The sequence below is a fragment of the Thunnus maccoyii genome, chromosome 7 (assembly GCF_910596095.1).
Source record: "Thunnus maccoyii chromosome 7, fThuMac1.1, whole genome shotgun sequence".
Classification (NCBI taxonomy): Eukaryota; Metazoa; Chordata; class Actinopteri; order Scombriformes; family Scombridae; genus Thunnus; species Thunnus maccoyii.
The window spans coordinates 18,603,931-18,630,305 of NC_056539.1; the positions used below are offsets into that span (position 1 = coordinate 18,603,931).

Sequence of the window (26,375 nt, forward strand, 5' to 3'; positions counted from 1 at the left end):
GTATTTTGCCTTGGTGTTGTAGTGCATAACAGTCAAAAATATACACAAAATTAAGTAGTCCTAAATAAGAAATTTTCTGTAAAAAAAAAAAAAGTAAGTGAGAAGAGCTGCTACAAGTTTAAATTGAAGAGAATGAGATTAAATGTACAAAGTATTGTCCAGGAGTAAACAATATACAGTGTGCAATTAATAATAATAGTAATAATAGTGATAATACAAGTTGCATTGATGCAAGGCGCCATGTTAGATCAAAGATCACAGATTTGCGAATATAAAATTATGACTTTCAGTATTTATATGGGCGCACTAGACACAAAAAATGCAAACCTATGCTTTAAGCCATTTAAGTCTTTCTAAAGAATTAAAGAAGAGTTTTAATTCGTTTTCAAAAAGCTGACAATGTTGGAATTTTCGTTCACATGCCAAAATTACAAGCTCACTTATTTTCCAATAGTCCGTAAAGGCATCACGACTCGGAATACGGCTGAACCCAGAGTGGGTGTGGTCAAGGTTGCGTCACAGTATTTTGTTGCTAGGCTTCTAGCTTGCGGCTTCTCCAGAAAATCTCTACACCTGTTTTTTTCTTCTCGAAATAACACAGTCATGCAAACGTCGCGATAGTTTTATAACGACAGCGCTATGCACATATATACATTGGACATTTGTAAACAAACAAATGGTGCTTAGCCTCGCGCTTGGGTCAAACAAACACAGTGTTTAGTGTCGGAGGGCAGCTCGGCCATCCACATCTAGGCGCTAAAGCCGCTGCTTGCTAGCATCCCCGTAGCCAGCGTGTCAACAGGTTGCTGCAGTGTGTATGTTTGTTACTACAAATATTTCGATTATGTGAATTTCATCGTAATTATCGTACTATCAGTAAAACATACTGCCTCTTAAACTTCAGTAACTCGAGGCAGTCAAATCCCCCAAACAAGCTGTCAAGATGGACCTGCAGAGAGCTACATGACATGACATGACATGACACAAGTAAGTCCTCTTCATATGAAAACGTGGATTATATTTTCTATGCATGGTATATATTTATGGGCCTTTCTGTGTTTATGGTGCTATATTTATGTGAAGAACACACTGCATAAATGCAGAGTTCTCGGGAAATGAGTAACTTTAATTGCAAGTATGTTGCAAACAGCACAATCAAGACAGGAAACAACATGATGAAACACTTTCAACCATAACATTGTACTTTTTGGCTAGGCTAAAAACAATACCTAACATATCATTACAAGATTTGATTCGATATTTTTATGGATCTGCATAACACACCAAGCAAAGGAATAACATGTTAAAGCGAGAACACGTGTTTCCAACATGGTCCCAAGATGTTAAATGACATATTTAAAACATGTGACATAGCTACTCCATTAGTCTATAGACAGGAAATTAATCAGCAACTATTTGGATAATTGATTAATCATTTTAGTACATTTTAAAGCAGACACATCTGCTGGTTCCAGATTCTCTAAATGTCAAGATTGGCTGCTTTTCTCTGTTTTATATAATTGTACACTGAATATCTTTGGGGGGTTTTTTTTATTGGGGGTTAGACAAAACAAGACATTTTCACTATTATCTGACATTTTATAGACTAAATGATAATCGATAGTGAAAGTAATCATTAGTTGCAGACCTAAAATATGTAAACCAGAACTACATAAGTGCAAACTAAACCAAAAAAAATAAGTATCATCATCTAAACACCTAAATACAACAAAACACAAATAATAGTTCAAGTAAGAATTAATTAATTTACTAGAGCCCGACTGATACATCGGCCAACGATATTACCAGCTGATATCAAAAAAATGTGTGTTTCATAATGTGTGTGTATATATTCTGCATATATAAGATTGTCGTCATACATACAAAGAGAAAATTAGCAACATGCACCCTTTCATTTGCAACAATGATTGTGATTTTTAACCCCCAATTAAATAGAGACTAATTCAATTGGCTGTATTTGTTTATACCTGAGATGGGAAGTGCATTTATTCAAAATGTAATGTTATCAAGCATCAAATTTACCCGTGGATGTCAAACCAGAACCTTTTGTTATGTGACCACAAAGACAGTTTCCTTTTCAGTTTAAGAAAAGGTACAAGGAATGTTTTTTACACTTTTACCCAAGGCTTGGACTAAAATGAGTATTCTTTCTCTTGCAGGTGTATGTTGGCAACTAATCAAAAGTTACCCTGAACTGGAAGGGCACAAAATGGTGAAAGTTTTCCCATTTACACCTCCATTCTCATGACATGAACAGGAAGATATGGGCATCCTAAGACTGGTAGCCAGAATCATGGGTAGGATCAGTACTTTCAGATCCTATCAGTTTGTGCTGCTCCTGGCTGCTGCACTTGCTGTTGTAGCTTTTTACTACTTTGGCTCAGAGAAGCAGAACTTCTCCAGCACCACCAAGAGGATCAAGCAGACTCAAGCGAGCCACAACAGCAACAGAAATGATGCGGACCTAACCGTGGACACCAGGCTCTCACACCCGCCTGGATCTGAGGAGCAAGAGCGGGACGTAGGAGGAGAGAGTGAAGGTTTTAGCAAAGGGGACAGCGAGGACGTTGAGCAACGCTACCATGCACTCATGATGTTCACCAAGGTGGACAAAAGTCGGAGCCTGCAGGACAAGTTCAGGGTGGCCATGTTGTCGATGGTGAAGCACAGTCACTTCCTGGAGGGAGAGGTGCTGGTGCTTCATTTTGTGAGCGATCAGGCCAGTCAAGAACTGGGAGAGAGGATGCTGCAGGAATTTCTCCTAGACGCAACATTCAAGTATGAGGTAGGCAGTGTGGATACCCAAAAAAATATCTTATATATTTGACTGTATGATGGAAGTTTAGTTTAAAAAACATTCCCGTTTCTTTGTGTTTAGATCATTTAAATGTCTAGTCTTAGGCTACAGAGAAAAATAGTTAATTTATTGATGATAAGTAAGGACCGAACACAACGAATGTACAACAAATTGGTATTAATAGTAAGATTTTTGTAGTGACACACAACCGCAAATATGTCTGTAAGACTATTTGTGATGGTTTATTGTTGTATTTGTCTTGCATTTTTTGGGTGGGCTGATTAAAAACATTCTACATGTGGAAAACTCTGAGGATTATTCACCTACTTTTGGCCTGTTATTCAATTTTTAAGGTCCAAATTTGTCATTACACCAGCACTGTTTTTTCCTTTGTTTTTGAGTGTGGTATACATGTGTATAACATCTTCGAGAGGTAGTTGCAGCTCCAAATTGGTTACATAGAAATGATGATAGATTATAAAAATATTTAGTTTGCTTTTATATTGGATATAACAAACAAATTTAAACATTTCAGTCTTTGCAGTTTCAGGTTCAAACCCATATTAATCAGTGGTTATAGGTGGTCTATAAATTCAACACATGGGGGCAGTGTGGCCCTGCCAAACTATTCCCTGACCAATGGGGATATCCCTCCCCTACTGTGGTCTCTCTGCCCCATAACAAGGATTATATCCCCTCTCTGTCACACTGGTTCATATAGTGTCATGCCCTGTTTTCCTTCTTTTGTATACTTCACAGAGCACAAGATCACAAATTTGTTCACAAACTAGTTATCCTGCCTCAAATCCTCCTCACCAGCCAGTCTTTTTCTCCCAGGAATATATCTCATCATCTATAGCATCTTGTGTGGATGTTACAGCTCTGTATTAGTTTAGGCTGACCCTGTGCCTGCTTGTGGTTAGAGTTTTGCTCAGCTTGGTGTCTTGGCAGTTCTGAGCCAGTGGGTCAGATTTGTTCCTGTTCATTTCACTCTCTGTACTCAGACTTCTGGGAGCACAGCTGAAGTGTGTAATGTGAAGTACTGCGAGACCTGCAGCACTAATATAAAATGGATCCTTTGTGCTACCAGGTGATGGACAGGACCAGACAAGGTCTCTTTCTCAAAGAGACTAAACTGGCACGCAGAGATTATCCCCCACCCAACCCTGTAATGTAATACTCAGCCAACACGAATAATTGCTCTGTGTGCAACAGATGAAGTTAGTCAAGATAAAAAACATATGTGAATATGTGGTCGATAATTAATGGCACTCTATTTTCATTAATGTTTAGCCAGAAGTACATCAAATAAGGTGTAATTTAGCAGCAGAGTGTTGCTATGGAGATACAGTGTAATGGTGTGATATTATAAGTTCATGAGCAGATCAACCTGAGGCTATGGTGCTACTTCTTATTTGTTATGTACTCACAGTGCATTGTAGTTTATGTGTACATAGCAGAGCCTGACCAATACTGGAGTTAACAAAATCTGATAATCATGTATTGGCTGATATTTGTTCTTAAAGGGGACGTATCATGCATATCAATATTCTGGGGCTCTACTGGTATGTTTTTGCATGATTTACAGTTAAAAAAAACTCCTTATTTATCTTATACTGGCTCTTTATTAGGGTTGCTCCTAATGACTAAGCTCTCCTGTCAATTAAACAGAAATTTAAATTAAGACTAGTCGACTAGTCTAAAAGTAAGAAAACACTCAGAAATTGTCAAAATTGAGCACAATTTAATCGATAAGGTTAAACATTGTCCAAAAAAATATTGTGTGTATTTAAGAGCCATTTGAAACTGTTAATCACATTCTTCAATAACCAAATCGTATTTTAAATGCCGCTGAAATGTGTACATTATGAACATTGCACATTATCTTACAAAACATGACAACAACTCACTAAATAAAAGTAAACATATATAACAGCAATAATAGGTCTACAGATCAACGTGACGTTTGATTAACAGTTTTACTTTTCAACAGCGGCATGCTGTTGGCAATCAGCTTCAAACAGCAGGTGCACACGCACAACATGGTAAGCCTGCTTACTTGACTGTTGAAAGATTTTTGTTCAGCGAAATCAACATGTCATCATGTTCGGTGAAAGGCAAGACCCCTCAGTCGATTTAACAGTAAGTCCAGCAGCTATAAAAAGTCCCAGCTGGCAAAGATGTTGCAGGCACACAGAGATTGCATTTTCCTGCACCACCACACGATCTTAGTTAGGTGGGCCAGCCCCGGCTAGTGGTGGGTGGCTGCGTAACCTCTTAGATGCAACAGTTAACTGGCATTGTACATTAGGAAAATATTAATTAGTTTAACCAACTAGTATTTCTGGTGCTAAGTAGCAAGGGTAGCAAAGTTTAATCAACAGGGCAACTAATCTCGCACATCTCTACTCTTTATGCAGCCGTTTTAGCTCCGGTCTCTTTAAGGCCCCTCTCTGTTCTGATTGGCCAGCTTCTGGAAGCTGCCCCACGGCAGACTTCTGGTGGCTCGGGATGCTACGGAAACAGACAATAGTAGTAGGATTTCACTGCTTTTTCTCATTCTTTACACAAAATGGAAACTTCTCAAATACATCCGTACATATTCGAGCAATCCCAAAATATTTGAGTGGACAACATGTGCAACCCATAAAACAATCTTAGCAACAACCTTAGCAACCAAGGCCGGCCATTTGTGAGCATGAACTAATCTGATGTCATCACCGATGAGGAAATAGTGGTAACATGGTAAACGAAGCATTTAGAGAAGGCTGAAGTCTGGGCTTTTGCCTTTTCACATATGTTCACCTCAAGTTTTGGACCTTTGACCATGTCTAACATGGACATTTGACATTATAACATGACATGTCCCCTAAAGCCTTTTTATTATGGACATTTTACAGTCGAAAAACAAACATGTTTTTTGTCTGGGGTGGAGAAATATTTGCAGATATGTCTGTGGTGAGCTCAAATGGGATGATGATATTGGCGATGCTGATATAACAGTTGGGTACTAGTTAGTACATATTGGCCTTGGGAAACAGGTTTTCATAACTCTCTTACACAACTCTGTGCTTTGAAAAAAAACACCAAACTTTCATGCTCCATAAATTCAAACTGTACCCAGATTGTACCTGCAGGCTGCACACAGTGGTTTTATCATTCTCGCGGTGTCATTCCAGACCACTGGTTTTGAACATGTTTTGAGATAATGAATCATAAAAAATTAGTGCTGCCACCACTGAAACAAGTACAGTCACTCTCTCCTCTTCCTCTCCTGACGTGCACACACACAAAAACAACGTCCTGCCAGAGTTACAGATGGGTAGGGACTCCCTGGGGTCTGACCGAGGCAGTGTAGCCTATATGAACATCTTGACATCCTTGTCTGCTCATCCAGGGCCACATTCCTTTTAATTATTTGCAAGAGTTGTGCAAGCAATAGTTATGCAAGAGTTTTAGCTTCCATCACGTCCCAACAAATTCAATGAACGAATCGACATTCACAACCAACAGCCTGCAGAGTCACACTGCCTAAAGGCTGTGCTCATTACTGCTGACCATCTTTCACACACTCCATATGACACATACTTGAGCCTGGAGGAGTGTCTTATCTAGTAGTAATGACCGAGCAAGAATTAAGCCGAGTGAGTGACGTGATTCCTTGTCTCTTGCATGCAGGATTTTTATTGAGGAGTGTATGAATATCATGTAACTGACAATAGGGAAAAAGCTGTCAGCTGTGTGGATTCAGAACCTCACTTTTTGAGCAGAAAATTGTTAATTTCTCCTTTTCTGCCCAGAGATCCTCAAAAAATTGGTGTCTTGCTAACAGGGAGGGACTGTGTGCAGATGTTCTGACTTTGATTTGTTAGCTCTCACCGTATTTTCCACTGTCCTTTTTAGATCACTGGATGTGTGCAATTTATGGGTGATTTTTATTCAGAAACATGACCACACACGGACACTAAATGTTGCTGATGATGGGGGAAATGAATGTCTAAATAAAATGATAGTGTTGTTTTAAAGTTACGTACATAAACAGCCTTCTCTAGTAATATTTGTCGTTTGTATTTGATTGTACACTGGCCGAAAGTTTGTGACTTCCCATCCTCTGTTTAGCAGAAAGCCACAAGAGTCAAAAAAGGAAATTTTGTTCAGTGCTGGCATCTCTTCAAAAAGCAGCACAACTTGCCAGCGACTGCCAAACATGTCCAGTCTCGCAAATCAACTTTGTGCAGCTAGTTTTTAGGGGTTTTTTTGTGAGCTATTAATATTGTTAGGCCACAACCACTGGATGCCAAATCTATGATTACTATAACAGAGCAGAACAGCACTTTATTATTATTGGATAAATTATGTTGTTATTGTAATATTGTTGTTGCTATTTACACTTGAGAGTGTGTCCAAAAAATCCATGCTCTTTGATAAATCTGGGGCAGGGTGAGGGGTTGCAGAGTAAATAGTGTGTAAGCAAATATGTTCTAATCTAATTGCATCCTTTAAACATCAAATCCCATTCTGTTTAAAACAATCAGCAGCCCAGCGGCTCAGGTTGAGGGTTTATTTTGCAGTGTTTGGCTTCTGGGGAAGGGAGGCTCCCTAATCTGTCCTCTACAAACCACATGTCCCAAATACAAAACAATAACAAGAACTTTGGTTCTTAAAGTTGCTGCTACTTTAAAACATCAGAGCTTGAACCATCTCAGTTTTCAAGGCTGGTTAGATGTAAAACTCTGGTTCTGGTCTGTGTATTTGTACAATGCTGCTCAATGTTTGAATTAGATGCCTTTCATCAAGTGCAAAAACATCTCGAAGCATTAACCTAGTTTAAAAAAATGTAGTAAGCCGTCAGAAGTAATTGACACCTGATTTTGACATAGTCTTTAGATAAAAATGTACATTAATTTTAAAGGTTCAATGTTTAAGAATTGGCCAGATGCCCCGGCCCCCATCCTTCTCCCAAAATGCATCACTCCACCACCATTATCACTCGCTGTATAAAGCATAAAGCTTACTGTTTACAGTGAATCTGTGCCGTGGTGTTGTCAAGATATCAAAATGCTATGGAGACAATAGAGACAGTGGTAAGTTACAAAAGAGCTGCACAGATCAGAACGCAGTTGCACCATGGAGATAAGTTGTGACATAACTCTTAAGTAATAACTTAATAGTTACATACATGCCTCTAGGGTAGGTGTAAATCATAAAATATTTTCACTAATGAAAAAAACAGCAGTTTTTCTGCCACACAGCATCATTTTTTCATTAACTGCAGTGGAGTTATTGATAGTTAATGTTCCAACTTACGATGTGCTACGATGCCAAATGGCTCATGCCAGCTTTCACATAGCTGGTGTATCCCAGTGCAGTACATCGGATCAGCTGACATGACCATGACTATAGTGTGTGATTCCACAGATACATGCAGGTCATTAAATAAGACTTTCCATTAACACAGTAATTATTTTGTTTGTCCATTTCTCCTTCATATTATCTTTTAGTTTTTATTTGTTGATGAAAAATGTAATACATTTATTATTTTTTAAATGTTACTTTTTGTTTGTGTTTAGTCTTTTTTTGTCACGAAAAAAAGGTCAACAAATATTTTTTGTCACAGTTTTCTTTGACTAAATTCATTATGTTAACTGTCTGTTATTCACATTACAAAAGAAAATCTGCCACATTCACCGGCATGTCACTTTAGCGTTGCAGCAGAAGAGAGTCGGGTGAGCTTCCCAAATATACTGTATTCATGAAAAAGTTCAGCCAGTATGTATTAGACTAAAGGATGCAATTGTGTGGTCAATCAGACGTCTAAGCCATAGAAATATTTCCACATACGCCTCTACCAGACACTGATAAGCTTGGGCCAGTGTACAGCACCTAGTCTTGTTCTTTCAGTAATTATCCATCGTACTGTGTGTCTGAAAAGGCAAAGAGTAAGACTCCTTTGTAACCTTGTAACCAGCATGTCAAATGTGGGAATCATTTGAGTAAACTGTGATCAATGTTAACAAATATTTAAAGCAAATCGACCTAAACTTTTTCTAAGACTTTGGTGCATTATTGATTGTGGCACAGCTGTGGAAAGTAATAAACATATGGTTTCGCTGAGATTTCTCCATTAATTATTCATGGGTAATAAGTCTATGAAATATTCAAGAACCTTCCAGAAATACACACACTAAAAAGTGGAATTAGGATTTTCTTAACTTTCTCTATCTATAATGATTGTCTCTCTTTGGTTTGTCTGTTGGTGTGTATTGGTTAACCGTGGGTTTGTCTTAATTAAAACACAGAGAGGGTTAGTTTTTGTTTTTTTGTATTTTCTTATTTTACAGAGAAAAAACAGAGTAGAAAAAAAGTGGAAATGAGACCCCCATGATGTAGTGAACAGAAATTAATATTAGTGTTATGATGCAGCTTAACCACAGTAAGTTATTTAGGAGGAGTTAAGAAAATCTAATAAATACATGAAATTTAAATGTGTCCATTGCAGTTGTAATGACTGAGCATTATTTATCAGGCTTTATCAGGAAATATTACTTATATTACACAATGATTTTTGTGGCATTAGATGAACAGCAGCACTGATTTTGACCCAGGGTTTACCTTAACCTGCCAGGGATCATTAAATCATGTTTGTCCATCGAGGCACATGGATCTGTTTTATAATATGACAGCCATATTGTCCAGGTTGTATCTGAAGCCTCTAACGTACACACTTACTGATGCCAGGATTAAACAGTAAAGGCCTCTGGAATACTGTTTCAAACAGGCATATTTAGTTTTTCTGCTGCTGGAAAGCTTTAATGATAATCTGTGCTTACTGTATTTTTTTTTTTTTTTAAATCCTCTTTCAATAATCTGAAGAGATATCTACTGTACATGATCAGAGCAGAAACTGCTATGTGGGATTTAAGGCTCACACGTGCAGCACTGAGTGAAACGTAGACAAGAGAAGTATTGAAAATCCTTTAAAATGACGCAAGGCAACGTGTTAAAATACAACATTTTGTTGTGTACCCTATTTTTCCTAAAACAACATGGTTCTCTCTACCAATTGCTGACAGTAAAAGGGTATTCACAAGGTTGCAAAAGTCAAGTAGTCGTCTGTAGAAGTCTGTAGGCGAATGTCCACTTCAAATTGCCCACTAAATGTTTATGGTAAAGTCTGTCTGTAAGGCTTTTCGTTTTTGGTTTGTATCGATTTTCAAAGAAAACATATTTTCACAAGTAGATGGGTTTCAATGGATTTTCAATCAGTTTTGTTTGAAAAAAGTATTATCCGTGCACTCTAACTTTAGCGCACATCACAACTAGTCATAATTTGGGAATAAGTATTGGTGTTTTACAATCACGGAGCTCCTGATGGGGTCTCTACCTGTCCTGACTCAGAAGGCCTTGGATTCTGTGGTTGAATGGGAACAGGAGTTTTCACTGGTAATGAACAGAGCTAAGACCATGGCCATGGAAATAAGTGCCAGGAGAGAGGACAACATCCCCTGTCCTCCGTCTCCGACCGTTTCTGGACAAAACATGAGTACAGTGTCCACCTATAAACTGCTCGGAGTTCAGATATCACCTGATTTGTTATGGGATGCTCTCAAAGGACACAGCCAAGGATCCATTACCTCAATGTTGCCAATAGAGCTGGTCTACTTCGTGACGTTCTAAAACAAATATACCTGACTCTCATTCATCCAAACCTTGAGTACGCCAGCTCAGTTTGGGTTGGGCTGACAAACAGCATCTCTGAGGAGCTGGAGAGGGTGCAAAAATGATGCTGCAGTATCATTGGCATTCTTTCTTCTTCTCTTCCATCACTGAGTGAAAGGCATGATGAGGCCACCGTGTGCACTGTCACCAACATACTCAAGAACAGTTCACCCAGTTTCCTGCCTCCAGCCTCAACACCCACTTACTCACTTTGTCGGCGCAGGGAATTCGTAGTGCCCACAAGTATTACCGAAAGACATGAACATTCCTCTGTTCCTCAAATTACCTATTTATCTTAAGGTTTATGCTCTTAAATTCATGCTCTGCTTAAGATGTTGATTGCTGTTATGTTTGATGCATTTGGAGATTCAAACTGTTATGCTACTGTACACTACCTTGTCAAACTTTAATAAATGAAACTTGGGAAATAAAGATATTAATGAGGTTGATGTTTGTTTAAAGCAGTTTAATAAACACTTGAAAATATGATGTAACTGTAATGTAGCCTTTATAATCAGGGTAAACACAAATTTAAGCCATACTACAATAACCAAAGGCTCAGATGATATGTACCAATAGTCTTATAAAATTATATTTTTACTATATCCATATATCGCCAGCTCTTCTGCAATTATGAAGTTGCTGGTCTAATATAATGCCTTTGTGTTGATCTCCATGCAGGTGTTGTTCCATGACGTGGTGGCCCTCACACAGAAGCTGTTCCCTATCGTGGAGGCCATGCAGAAGCACTTCAGCGCTGGCTCTGGAGCTTACTACAGCGACGCTATCTTCTTCCTGTCTGTAGCCATGCATCACATCATGCCTGAAAGTAAGAGCAGCACGTTTTCTCACATTTCTAAGTCAGTTATTTAACTTCTGATTTAGCTCACTAAAATCGCTTTGACTGGCTAGAGTATCATCTTGTCTGAAGAGTCCAAAGGTGACCGTTAATAGGGGTTGGTAAATTGTTTTGAATGACTTTTAATGAGTCACCCAAATCACAAAGTAACTGATTTTCTCACTTACCCCTAGTGGTAGCTATCCATGCAGAAAGTTATATTATATCTGTTTCTGGGATTTCTGCAGCCATCCCAAAATAATGAATGGAATTTCATTTTTGTTCCTCAAACCATTGAAAAACGACATTGACAGTATTTTGTGTGTTTCTCAACTGATCATAATTCAAAGTATGTTAAGAAAATTTTAATGACTTATATTTGATTGATATTAAGCATTTTTCAGTGTATTGAAAGCCTGTCAACCAACATGAGAGTGATAGTCTGCTCCAGTCCTGTGTTTTAAAATGTATTAATAGATCAAGAATTTTGCCTTAAAGTTTCAATATGTCACTTTCTGTGGAGAGAAAATAATGATGCATATCAGATACCATAAGTTCATTTAGGTAATATGAAAAATCTGCAGTGTTTCAGTGATTAACTTACCTGTTACTACTACTTTTGGCTAAAAAGGAGTCTAGCCAAAGAAATGCCTATTTTTACATAACTTTGCATATCTTCCGCCTCGATTCTCTGGCAGAACTGTGAGTGTTTCCATTTCACTCAGTTGCTCACCTCTCTATCCCGTCACCACTGGTGCACAGCTGGAAAAGTCAGCATGGGGAGGTATCTAACAGACACGTGGCGTGCTGTAGAGGCCCTGGGGAGTTCGGAAGGAAGGATGTGCTCAGTCGCTGTTGCACACATTAGTGCCCTCTGTGTGGGTGCTGCCTGATGGCAGCGATCTCCACTGTTGTTCATTGTTGTGGCTCACTTCAGTGGATGTGCAGCATGGGGCATCATTCCACAAATCAACCAATCAATTAGGCTTTGGGGTTTGGATCAATAGTCACTAAAGTCTCAGTCTTGCAGACAGCATGAAACCTTCCCACTGACAGTTTTTAAACTGTGACTCAGGGTGCACAGTGGGTATGATGTGAATGGTTGGGATCATCACGTTTTTGTTGTTAGAACTTTAAGGTAGGGATTAGGGCTGCAACTAATGATTATTTTCATTATTGATTAATCTGTCAATTATTTTCTCGATTAATTGACTAGTTGTTTGGTCTAAAAATGTCAGAAAATGGTGAAAAACATTGGTCCTTGTTTCCCAAAGTTCAAGATGACATCCTCAAAGATATTCAGTTTACTGTCATAGAGGACTAAAGAAACCAGAAAATATTCACATTTGTGAAGCTGGAACCATTACTCACAACGATTAATTGATTATCAAAATAGCTGGCAATTAATTTAATAGTTGGCAACTAACTAATTAATTGACTAGTAGTTGCAGCCCTAGTAGGGATTAAGGCATAATAAATGAAACATTAAATGGGGGGGGGGGGGGTAATATTAGTAAAATGTTTTATTTGAGTTTCTTTTGAATCAAACAGGTTTCATATTACTGAGAGTCTGATTCAGTGTTTTGAGCCGGAAGATGAGTTTTTCCATTTTATTACCTTTTCAGCAAAGAAAAATAATGTGTAGGCTTGACAACCCATGTGGTCGAAGTTTTCTTTAATGATTTCTATAGCACATCAAGTACGCTATTTACATTACACAGGAAAGTAGGATATGACTTAAGGAGCAGAAGAAGAAAATTGTGATGAAAAAGATGAAAGATAAGGATGATAAATAAAAGATTCAGCCTGGGGGGAAATGCTCGAGTGTGTGGTTGTCTCACTCAGCTGTCAATTCTGAGAAGTAACTTATGGTGGAGCACAGAGTTGTTTTGACAGCTAGATTTTAAAACATGTTTTCAATATGTTGGTGTTTTTCATCCAAAATATGTTTGCCCATCACCTGGTATTTTTCTTGAGAGCAGTCCCCTCCTGCGTGAACCGGAGGTGTGTCTGGGTCTGTTGCAGTCTCACGTTGTGTGCCGGAAATGCTTATTGATCAATCACACGTGCCGACCACTCCGTCCAAGTGGTCACACATTTCTATTTAAAGAAGGCTTTTATCTAGAAAGGGCATAATGTGGTTGTCTTCACAGAGCGAGTCGGGGTATATGGTGCACAGTCACACAATCATCAGTTTTTTCACATTATCCCTTCTCTGATTTAACTGAAAGACCTTCTTCATTCAGCAAGTCACATGGCAGATGATTGTTTATGATTAATGACACACTGAAAACAAAAGTGATATCCACAGATATAAATAGCAGCTGCAAGTGGGAGGGATAGAAATTTAACATCCCCTAACTTGTGAAGTGGGAGATGTTATGATTTCAGCGAGTTTAATTTAGTTGTCAAAAGAGAGAGGAAGGAGAAGAAATTGCCTGTATGTTGGGATCAGTGTTAAGCCAGCCACAAAGCCTAAAAAGGAAAGTGTTTGCTCAGGATATACAGGAAATTAATATTATTTGAGAGGTGTTTATTTTATTATTATTAGACCTATAGAGACTAGACTCAGATAAATATTTTTATTTTATAAGCTTAATAGAGGTGAGGATCATTGGGAAAATTCTGGTCCAGTACCATCAGAATACCTCGCTTATAATAACAATAGTATCACAACACAAACAGTTCCTTGATACATGATATTCTATTGCAAGGCAGACATTGACCATAAAGCCTTAAATGGAAAAGATTTTTTTCTAGTAAGTAAGGCTCAAACATAATTAAACTTTATTTATTTAGTTTATTAGGAAGGGCTGCCAGTGTCCGTTCTATAGACAGTTAAGATGAACTCGGACCAAAGTGCAGAGAGATTTTTTAGTATTGACTACACGCAGCCATAAAATGTCCAAAGGTTAAACCGCAAGAAAGCAGATTATTAAATATATCTGTATTAAAAGAGGGAAATACCTCAGTATTCCAACTGAATGTATCACAATAGAAGTGCCAGTGTATCAGTAACATATCTTAACATATTGTGATATTAATTATTATTATTTAGTGTTAGCAAACTTGTTTGTTTTACTGGAAAACCATTTAAAGCCGCAGTGCAGGACTTTTGTCTCCCCCTTCTGGCAGTGAGAATAACAACAAAAATACTGTTGACGTGCTTGCATCATAGGCTCAGCTGTAGCCTAAACCGCTGCTACCGTTGCAGCTTTAAAATGGAGGATAAATTGCTTTGAGTGTCACACAACCCCTGCAAAATGACTCATTTCACTATCAGAATTTGATCCATTCGGTCCGATAACGTTTGGAAAGCCTAGAAGGAGCCGCACATTTCAATGATTTTATTGTCCTTCGAGTTAGCAGAGAGATAACCGGCATTCATGCATTCATCTGGCCAGCGCAGGAATGTCAAACTTGACACCAGATTCAAAACTCTGGTGTACTACTAAATACAGAGAGGTTTATTCGTTGGGCAATGTCTTGAATATAACAGACTTAGATTTATATGTAAAATTTCTGAACTACAGGTTTAAATATATATATTTGACAGTGTTTAACAAGAACGTAACTGTGTAAATTCTCCCATTGCAACATGCTTACAAACCATAATGAAAGCAGTCATGTTAACCAGTGGTTCTCAACCTTTTTACTGGTTACTGGACCACCTGCATGTTTTGAGCGGGCTTGGTCCAGTATTTTGAGCCTTGTTAAGAAATGAAGGGTTTCTGTCCATTGAAACCGATACAAGAAGTGTTAAGTTTGTATTAACAGTGTAATGCAGTAACTTTAACAGGGCAAACAGGTGGATCAAAACGAGGCTTTGTACTAAAATACGACCAATTATACTTATCAAACAGAGGGAATTAGAAATAAAGACCTAGCTTCTACAATCAAGGTAAATAAAAGCCCCAGTCAATATTTGAGGAAATATAGTATGTCTGTAAAGGCCATAGGATCTTTTTAAAATGTATATTTTTTTTATTATTCCATGGACTACTACGGGTCCGCGCACCCTCAGTTGAAAAACGATGTAAAGAACTGACTTTAAAAGAGAACTCTATTTTCACACCATCTGTTGTTGGCTGATAGGAAATGAAATTGCACAATGGAAATCTGTCGTAATTCATGATGACGCTCCTAAGAAACACTGTTTTATTTAGTGGAGAGATGTTCCATGTTTTTACCCTCTAGAGGAATCACCATGCCGACTTGAGTCTCCTACAAAACTCAACCTTTATTTTCCACATAATGTCGATCTCCTCAGAGTCTATGGCACACCTAACAGGTTAAACTGCCCTTTTAACACCCCATCAGTGGGCCCTCTGGAAAGATGGTAAGAAGGGGGGTCCTCCCAAAATACAATTCACTACCTCATTAAAAAACAAGTGAGGAAGAGAGAGAGTGGGGAGCATAAAAGCAGTGCTAAATGTAACCGAAACACATTAATTGGTCTGTATTTCATTGTAGTTACTAAATAAAAAATAAAACTCTGTAACACTCAGGTCAGTGGTCAGATAGTAGATTTCATGCTGAATGCTGAGATGTAATTGTCCACAGTGGAAGACTCTGCCACAGTGTCAAAAATATTGAGCATGTTTAATTTGTGGGGCTTCTCTCCAGAGTCATTTGTATTGCTCAGAACTGTGGGATGTTGATTGCTCCACAGCAGGTGATGGTGTGTATTCTGGCTAGTTACTCTGGGACCAGAATAGCCCAACTGGAATGGCTAGCGGGAAGTCGTCTAGGAATGGCACTGCTAATGTGTGAATTGCTTTGCTAAAGTGAGAAATATGATACCTGGAGGTGAGGTAGGAGTTGATCTGTTAGTTGTCACACAGGCCTAAAATCACAGAGCAGTAGGGCTGTAGTCAACCAAAGAAAATCTTGGTCAACTAAAATTGTATATAATCTTCAACTAATCGATTAGTCGCACGGGAGAGGAGGGGAGGGGGGTGGGGGGGGCGGGCGGCAACGAGGTAACGGGACAGAGTGCACAGTAAACTCAGCAGCCACACATTTCTCTGTTCTATATTTCTCTGTTTTGTGTCTTCAGGTTAGGCTAACCCATTTTTGCTAACCCCCTTTACTTTTCCAGCATTTGGGGAAACAACAGACGTGACTTTTTAGCATTTATTAACCGACACACTGTAGTCTGTACTGTACATTTACTGCCAGACTGACAACTTACTACTAACCTTTTCCTCTGCTCCGCTCGCATCCACAGTCATTTCTCTGCCCCTCGCTCTTTCCCACTAGCTACGCAAACATACTCCTTAATGGAGCCACGCTACCAGTAGTTTCCCAGGCAACGACACAGAGGTCGACTCACATACCGGAACAGCGCTGCACAGAGACTCCCAAATGCTATCAAATATCAAATATTAAAAAATATTTGTTTTGGCCTGGCGGGGTTCTCGTTGTGTCATTATGGGGAAACACAGATTCAGTAAACGCTCAGTAAACGTTGAGTACAGTTAGACCCAGCAGTCTCCATTAGGTTGGGCGAGTTCAAAGTTGTTAAAACAACTGGGGTGTTTTAAATACACCCCCGTTTTCACAGGTAATTTGTAGTCTGTCCTTCCCGCTGCAGGAAATAATGGATTACTCCTGGAAAGCTATTGATGTAGCACTTTTCTCCTTATGAAAATAACACGGAGATTATTCGACCAATGAGAATTTAGTCGAACGAGAGCATGTCGACCAACTAATCGACCAGTCGACCAGCAGACTACAGCCCTACAGAGCAGATAGGTTTCAAGAATGCTGAACCATTGTGGTTGTTTTTTGGTTTTATCTCTGGCCTTGTAACTTTCAAGATAAAGAATCTGTGGTCTTGGTTATCTCTTAAGTTGTAACGAAGTCCAGTTTTCAACAATTTAAATAAAAGTTGCTGGAGACCTTAAAGGAATAACATTGTGCTCACCTTGTATTTCTGTTGTCCCTTTTTAGAGGATATTCCTGCTATTATCATACCTTCCTGCCTCTCCAGAGCAAATAACACAGCACTAATAACCCTTCCCCATGGATTTATTGGTATAAGATAACAGGCTTGGGTTGGATGTGACTTGGATAGCAGAGTGGACCAGAGTAGAGCTGAATATAAATGTCTTTACTTTGCCTCATTAGTAGGCTGGTGGACAAAACAAGCGGAGTGAAACACCGTAGCCACTACACCTGCTACGTTTGTGCTCTCGGTGATGCAACTGTAGTACATTTTGCAGTTATAATTGATTTAAAATGTGTCACTTTGTAATCACATTACTTGGTTTCATTGGAGTCACTGATGTCTGGAAGGCTACTTAAACTGTTTATATGATTGGACAGGGGTCTTGCTATCCTAGCTAGCTAGTGATACTGTCTCTGGTGTAACTGAAGCAGATCTGTTTACTGTATCAAGATCAATAACCTCCTTGCAAAGTGTCCACGGCATGTATTAAAAAGGTATGGTTTTACTTTTGATTATCAGAGACTAACACTTACTCATTAAAGTAGTCAAAACAAACGCATATGAAATATTTTAAAAAGGATTCTAAAAAGTGTTTGAAAACATAATTTGGATAACAATTTATTGATTTTTATTTAATGATTTGTGCACGATCTGAAGCTCATTCGTGTTTGTTCGTTTTTCTCTTCACTTTCTTTTCCTGGAAACATTTTCTGAAAAGCGCTCGTGACAAGATGACCCTGCCTGACAGTTCTCAGTAAACACTTTCTTTTTTGCAGCAGGAAACACATCAACTTTTAGAAGCATGGGAACATAATGTGGGTGAAAATGAATTTCATGTGATCGTCTGCGTCAAAAAAAACCCAGGGTGTTTTCCAGTGAATGCTGGTAAAAGCAGAAAACAATGACCCTTACAAAAAGGCTGTAAGTGCTCACATCAAGACTGATATTAGGGCTTAATGAGGTTGACCCACTTCTTCCTGAAAAAAAAAAGTGGTGTTAGATAACAGTATCTCTGTTGTTTTGTTGCTGCCGTTGAATTGAGGTGTAGTCATATAGGACTATGTGATCTGACCAGAGCTTCAGGCAAGCTCTAAGCCACCATAACGACATTATTCCTCTAATAAATGTACAACACCCTCACACCTTGCCTGTGACCAGTACAACATAAGAAACTAAAAGGCTGAGATCAATTTAAACTCCAATGATTTCTATTTATCCCCTTTGTTCAATAGCAGTTGGAAATAATGAAAGAAACTATCAATTTCATGGTTTCATGGTTGGTCACAGAGAGGCTCATTGTTCTCCAAACATACTATAAAAAGTTGAGGAGTTATTGGAATAAAACAGTGCAACATGTAGAGCTAAAATGATTAGTTAACTTTGAAGCAAAAGTGCCACAATTTCGCAGGTTCCAGACGCTAAAATGTGAATATTTTGTTGGTTTTCTCAGTGCTTTACTATAGGAAATTGAATAGTGGAAGAAATGAAGAATAAATCCAGATGAAAGTCAATTTAAACAATCCACAACTTTAAAAAAATCCAGGTATTTTTCAGTAAACATTTCCAAAAACTGAAAACCATGTTTCACTAATTTTCATCTGTAAATAGTCATTGAGTATAAAAAGAAAATTAATTGATACTGTAGCTGACACCCCAAAAAACATTGTCTGAGCAAGTGAAACAAACATACAAATTTAATTATTTGATTTATGTGCGTAATGTTGTTTGATATCTGCTAAATCAGGGTTGTTGTAGATGTGTTTATCTGTGGTAAACAGTTCAATTTTAAGTGAAAAAATAATATTTGACAATCTATTTTGACATTGTTCATTTCTGTGGGAGGAAAAAAATTCTAAACACTGACAAGTAAACATTATGTACAACAATAGTATCAATGCAACAAATGTAACAAACTTTAGGATGATAACTACAGTACAGAGCAGGTAAAACCTTGACCAGTCAACACTGACTGGCTGCACCACAGAATGACGAAATGACGAAAGCGGCTCCATTTCACCAAAAGACCTGATGCCTTGATTTCTCAATTTTCACATCACCTCCTTTAATATCTGCTGTGGGAGGAAATGAAGGAGGTGGAACGGATGTAAGTGGGGGAAGCAAGGAGACAAATGAGAGAACATTTCTTTGTCTCTTTTCTTTCTCCGGAGGCTCACACTGTCTATATACAATGCAAACTGTCTGTCATAGTCTGAAGTACTAATACACTAGTTGACAATTACTTCAGAATCTGTCTTGTACTTTTTTTCAAAATAATTATTTTCCCTCTATCCTTCAGTTGATCATAAAGTGGTTCAATAATGCATATGTGCATTTTTTAAGCAATGGATTGATTTTGTCACATAAGGTGCTCTGTGAGCATCAGTGCAACATGTTAACTAACAAGCCTACAATTCACTTTTACCCTAAAATAAACACATATTTCGAGAAAAGGTGCGTGAGAAAATCAAGACAGTTGAAGATGTGCAAATTATCTGGTAGCTATCTGTTGCAGTTGCTACCAGAGTCCCACTACAGTCATGTCAAAACGAAACATGTATGAGGAATGTGTGACAATGTACTCTGACGCAAGTAGCTTTAGCTGTGGTGTAAAAAAAAAAAAAAAAGGATACCTACAGACATCATTGACTAGTCTCTGTCCTTCTGATGAGAAAATCCAGTGATTGCAGGACTTTTGTACATAGGCATATTATCTATCCATACAGCTGAGAGGGGTGGCTTTAATACAACAGGGAAAACACTGGATTTATGATCTGTAATCCTAAACAGCAAGCATTTCACCCAAAACAGCATCCAAAAGCTGTAATACAGCTGTTGTGATAAAGTGGAGTAATAATCTACATTTAAATCAGCCTATTAAAACCACAATCATAATCATAATATAATGTGATATAACACCGCTCAGGCCTACTTTCACCTTCACAGGACTTTGTGGTGAGTCATTGATCCAACATTAAACTCACCTCATCACAATGTTGTAACAACTTAAGACCCTCTTCCTGTTAGTTAAGCCCTGTTAGTACAAACAAACAGCGCTGACCACTCGGAGATTACTCTTCCGAGCCCCTCTCTGTTGCCACAGTACATGAAGGCATTGTGATGGGCAGCTTCCTTGTTTGGAGAGCACAGAAAACAGGTTGTTGCTCTTTTGCTGAGTACTCTTTTTCCATCACTTGTTTCAACAGAAACCGGCATTCGAATATCTGCAGCACAAACTTTTAAACCGGCCAAGATCCCCTCAGACTTTTACCCTTTATCGTTCAGCATTTCGGTCGGGTTTGTTGAGACCAAGATTGTGATTCATTTCCAAATACAGGCTGTTAGTTTGTGATGTCTGGCCCCTTCAAATCCGGTCCTGCATTGGACTTAGCCCGTCTATTTTTACCCTAATATGAGACTAAACAATAGGCTACTGGGGAGCCTCAGGATTCAGTTTTTAGCTGGAAATACAGGACATCAAATTATAGGAGCAAGTCAGCATTGCGGTGTTGTTTTCTAATGACTTAAGCAGCATTGAGGTACATTGGGAAACTGTAATGCATTATGTTTTCAGCATAAATATGGTACTTAACCATCAACTAGACGAATGAACCCACAGCTCATGTAACACCAGTTTGCTGGCGTTTATTAGGAAATTCTAGATAAAGATGAAGATAAATGTGCCAGCAAAGGCGGAGAAAAAGACTGCAGGCTAGTAAACATGGATGTAAACAATACTATTTGATGAGGAAGGAAATACATTCCACATGCTTGTTAGACCTCAAGGATAGGATGTAAACATAACTTTTGTTTGTTTACAAGAAAATTCCACAGGGTACCTTTAAGTTTATTTTTCAAGTGTAGCTTCTTTGATTTCCTTCAAATAAAACCCTCCTCATTACATCCTAGATTGACAATGCAATGCAAATAACAACATCACATTTTATGCGGTCCCTCTGCGCTGTATCACACATTTTGTGCTGCCATAATTGCACTAAATGAAATGTAAAATATAGATGTAAAATATAGATGTGAGCCATATTTGAAGGTTTATTGTGTTTGCACAAGGATGTGATTTTCTAGGAGTTGTGTAGTCAGGTAAATGTAATTTAATCTAACAGCTGCTGGATCCCAAAAAGGCTTTGATGAGCTGAAAAACAAACTGATAATGTTGATTTGAGCTCTGAAGGTTGATGATGCAGACAACACATGCAGTGCAGTATTTTTAAGTGCACCCATCTTTTGTACTGTTGTACTAATCCCGCAGTTGTTTGTCAATTAACCTTGGTTGCCAATGAATGTTTACTGCTGTTGAACTAGAGGCCGTCATCTTTGACAGAACCTCTCAAGCTGATAATTATGTTGTGTCCATGGCACACCATTCCTGAGTATTTTCCATCCTTTCATCACCATGCCAACAAGCAAAACATAGGAAGTTGAAACAATGAACAGATGAAGACCTGAATATCCTGGTTACTGTTGTTACAATTTCATCCACAAACAAGTTCAGTATTAATCATTCACAGTCTGTACAGTCACAGCTGTGAAACATTTTACAACCATGTTTAACTTTCTGTATATTTCCTCCCACAATTTACAGACATTCTCATGGGATTTCTGTTTTCAGGTCAACAGTAAAATCACATAAAGTAACAGACAAATTCGCAGAACAAATGTATGCACATGTTAAGCTTTTCAGGGGTCTAGTCAGACTCTGCTCTTATTTGCTGCAGTATTTCTTGAAGGACTCTTAGAAGTAATTAAGCAGGCAGTCAAGCACTGGATGAAGTACTAGTGGTCAGTGAAAATGGCCAATTTGCACAGTTGCTCAGAAGTACGTTTCTTGGGATGAATTGAAAAATGGGGAACTCATTTCAGTCATTCATTAAACTTGGTTAAAAAACAATTTATTATAAATTCACATGTCTCTAACAATGGTTTTTGGCAAACCATAAAAATCCTCAAGTAAGTCTGCAAGTCTTGATTAAAAACATGTATTCTGACTGATGGAATTACTTTTAATTTTCTCAGTGCAGTGATGGTTTGATGCTGCCTTACCCATGTGTTGTATATGTGGTGATTTTTCTATAACGGATTGCTCTTCTTTCAGGCCTGGAGCGTATAGTGCAGCTTGACCTGGACCTGAAATACAGAACCAACATCAGGGACCTCTTCCAAGAATTTGATCGCTTTACTTCCGGAGCGGTAATAGGCATCACCAGAGAGATGCAGCCAGTCTACAGGTAGGCAATGTGGAACAACACCTCAGCTTTTAGTGATGCCAATTTGTCAGGGATGTACCAAATACTAAAATTATGAGCTAATAACTGAGAGCACTGAACCAATCTATTGCTTTTAGATCTTCGTGTTAAATGTTTTGGTGCTCCAGGTTTTTAAAGTTGAGATGAAATGAAAATGCCTTTTTAACCCTTTTAGATCACATCCCTGTCATATTCTGCACCTATTTAACAATATATCCCAGAAAAAAAAAAAAAAAAAATCTATTTCTTTGTATTCTTATATCCAATCACATTTTCCTCCTGTAAAATAAAATATGACGTGTACTTACATAGTCTTGAACCCATCAATTTCAACCAATATCATGACATCTACCCATCAATCAGTCTTCAACTTTTAGCAGCACAGAGCTAAGATTCATTACGACACGCCCACTTTTCAACATTAAAATCAAATTCCTCCCAACCTGTCTCTCCTGTTTCACTCGTAAATACATCACAATATGGAAGTTAGACATCATCTGGACTTTAGGCGCCATGCAGTGTCAAGATGTTCTGTGGCTATGATTTGATCGAGGACCGGCATCTGACAATCGGTAAAAATTAATCACTAACTATTTCTTATAATCAGTTAATTGTTTTGAGTCATTTGTAAGAAAAAAAATACAAAAATTCTCTCATTCTAGCTTCTTAAATGTGAATATTTTCTGGTTTCTTTAGTCCTCTATGATAGTAAACTGAATATCTTTGGGTAATGGACTGTTGATCAAGACAAAACAAAACATTTGAGGTGGCACCTTTGGCTCTTGGAAACAGTGATCAACATTTTACGATTAATCAAGAGTTTTTCTTGATTAATCAATAATGACAATTTCATTCACTTTCCTCAACCCCAGATGGATTTAAGTTTTTCTAGGCCTCACTTGTACATTCACAGTCATTTCTTTCTCACAGTAGAAAGGATATGGAAGCCCTGAGAGGCAAGTGAGAAAAAAAATTCTGGTGATCCATTTTCTAAGTCTGATCTAAATTGTTTTCTCTCCTGTGTTTATGACTTTAGAACAGGGGAAAAAAGGTTTTGCCAGGTGAAATCTTTTTTTGTCAGGGTCATTTTTAAGTGTTTGTTGTTGTGATACTCATTTCGGCCACAAAAGGCTGAAGTGCACCACTACCCCACGTTCTAAAAGGACTAAAAGCACTCATGTTTTCTTCCAGGTGAGTTTTAATTTCTCCATTAACTCTAAACACAAGGTACATATATTGTGTGTTAGCATCTTATGCAACATTACTGTCATTTCTTTCTTTTGGCTAGAAATGTATTTTTAATTTGTATTTTGCGGCAAAGTTCTGGTAGCATTTGGTAAACAGTTGAACGTGGTAAAAAGTGTGAAACCTTTGGTTTCCATTGTTTGCTGCCAGTTTGCAACACAATTCTGTTCATGGCCTTTTTTTTTTTTTTTTTTACATTTCTCTGGCAAACACTTGTTGCAACATTCAGGTTAACATAAAACATAAATACAATGCTGCATTTTATAAACACTTGCACTTCAACATCTAAAGTTTAGATTCTAAACATATATAATCATGTATAGTCAATTAAAAACAACAGACAACATATATATCATTATACATGTTCATTAATTGATCATATTACACAAGCTTTTAGGTATTTTATAACATTTGAATGCAATATGCAATTCATTAAAAAGGTAAGAAATAAAACTAGGGATATTTAAGGGAAGTGGGAACACTGCAGCATGGGAAACGGCAATAAAAAAAAAGTGGTGATGGTATGTACTGCAAATGAAAAAATTCAACACTTTTCCAATGAAAAACATATGACATATTATCATATCATCTGACAAATGACAAATTATTTGACCATGAGAATTAGGTTGAGCAACAGACATTTCAGATAAAACTGAATTCTTGTACACTGAAAACATCCCTGTGTTAAGTCATGGGGTGTAAGGATTGTGAAGAACGAACCACCTACAGTGTTTTCAAAATCATAGGCACTCTTGTTTTAGGATGAAGTGAGAAGGCCTGAAAGATGGACCAAGTAATGGACTGTGGTTTGTGCTCAAATAATTGGTAAAGTGGTATAATAAAGCATTCCTGCTTGATATTTTACTTTCCATGGGTGCCATTAATTCTGGAGCAGTAAATAGATAATGTATTTTGGATATCTTCATCTTCATTTAATGATTCAGTTAAATTAAATTACTCCAATCTGCAATAATATTATATCATATATCATGGCAAACAAAGGGAAGGGAAAAATCCACTACTTAAAGTGAGAAGCATAATTATAATGCATTGACAGAGTGAGCTAAAACTGGGTCTTTGCACATTGTACAATCATTCCTGTGTTTCACCTAAAAGTATTCATGAGGTAAGATGAACAACATGTTCTTATTTTCTCTCTGAGCACTTTCATCTGCCAACAAAATCAAGTTTAGCTCACTGCTCCAATATGCTTGGATTGCTTGGGTCATATTTTATAACACCTTACCTACGCACAGCTGATCAGGTTTGAATTTTTTCCCCAGTGTGTAGGTCTCATTCTGTCCTCTGTGAACCAAGACAGCATCATTCAGAGTCATAGTTGCTGTTACTGAAGTATTTTATTCATCAAATAGATAAACAAAGCTCATTAACCTTACATGGCCTCCTCCATCGACGTGGCTTATATCTCTAGGAAAGAATTGTTGGACCCATATATCAAATGGACTTTCATCTGACATATTAAACAAACAAAAATGAACTGACTGGCCTCATTGGTTCTCAAAGTGGGGTACAGGGACTCCCAGGGGTCCTTGAGGGGGTTCCAAAGGGACGTTTTACTCTCTCCATGGTTATCTTCCCTACAGTATAGGCAGTTATGACTTTCTCTAATAAATCATATCTAACAACTATCTTCTCACCCAGGGGTCCCTTATATATTTTGATAACTTATTGATCCCCACACCCATACTGCTTTTTATTCTTACTTTGAGTTACCATTTGCTCTTTTTTGGATGTGTAGAGGCTGATCTGGACAGTCAGAACCATGTGCTCATGTGAGCCACGGGGTACTAAAGACTGAAGGAAGATGGTGCCTTTGGTTCTTGAGAGCTCACTTCATGTGTTTGTGGCTTTTTATGATAGAGACTGTATTCTTTTGAGTCCCAGCCTCTTTCCTATCAGACAAGAGTATGGTTTTTACTGGACAAGACCCTTTAAAGATTATTACAAGATTATTTAAACCCATGATGATCTACATACTGTATAAAATCATAGGTCTGGACTCGGAGTGCCTCTCCATTATAAATCAGATGAATGTTACTCTTATATAAAATTAACTAGCTACAAACCACTCAGAGCCTGGCAGCATAGAGCCTGAGTGCAAGATGGTGATCAATAGTAGCAGATTTAAAGTCACTTGAGCAAGATTGTGCAACACAGACAGTATGATGTGATGTTTTCATGAATACACTGTTTTGAGTCCTTTATGCCAGATGAATAAGTGAGAATTTGGCATGATCTACGTAGAGAGACACATCTAATCAGGAAATGTTTTGTCCTCATCCTGTGATTCAGATGTGTCTCCTGTCTCTTTATTGCTGTCTGGAGTAATTAAACAATCTGCTCATCCTCCAAAGTGACTAAGCCGGCAACACAGTGATAGGATCCATAAAACCTTCTCTAATGGTCTGTGATATTTTCCCTTCAATGTCAGGTTCTTAAGAAAGTTGACGTCAGTGAACCCACTTTTACCTCAGGCTTTGGCACCCATCTGTGGCACTGCAGAGCTTCAGACCAAACTCCTCC

General features: G+C 38.0%; 1 protein-coding gene across 1 annotated transcript in view; it reads left to right on the forward strand.

The window, feature by feature from the left end:
• The first annotated feature begins 78 nt into the window (after positions 1–78).
• xxylt1 (xyloside xylosyltransferase 1) overlaps positions 79–26,375 on the forward strand; it is a 34,391-nt gene continuing 8,094 nt past the window's right edge. Inside the window, exons 1-5 of the mRNA XM_042417207.1 lie at positions 79–815; positions 905–987; positions 2,181–2,806; positions 11,219–11,366; positions 22,436–22,568. Coding sequence (XP_042273141.1) covers positions 2,285–2,806; positions 11,219–11,366; positions 22,436–22,568 — 803 coding nt within the window. The 5' untranslated portion in view covers positions 79–815; positions 905–987; positions 2,181–2,284. The remainder of the gene's footprint in view (positions 816–904; positions 988–2,180; positions 2,807–11,218; positions 11,367–22,435; positions 22,569–26,375) is intronic.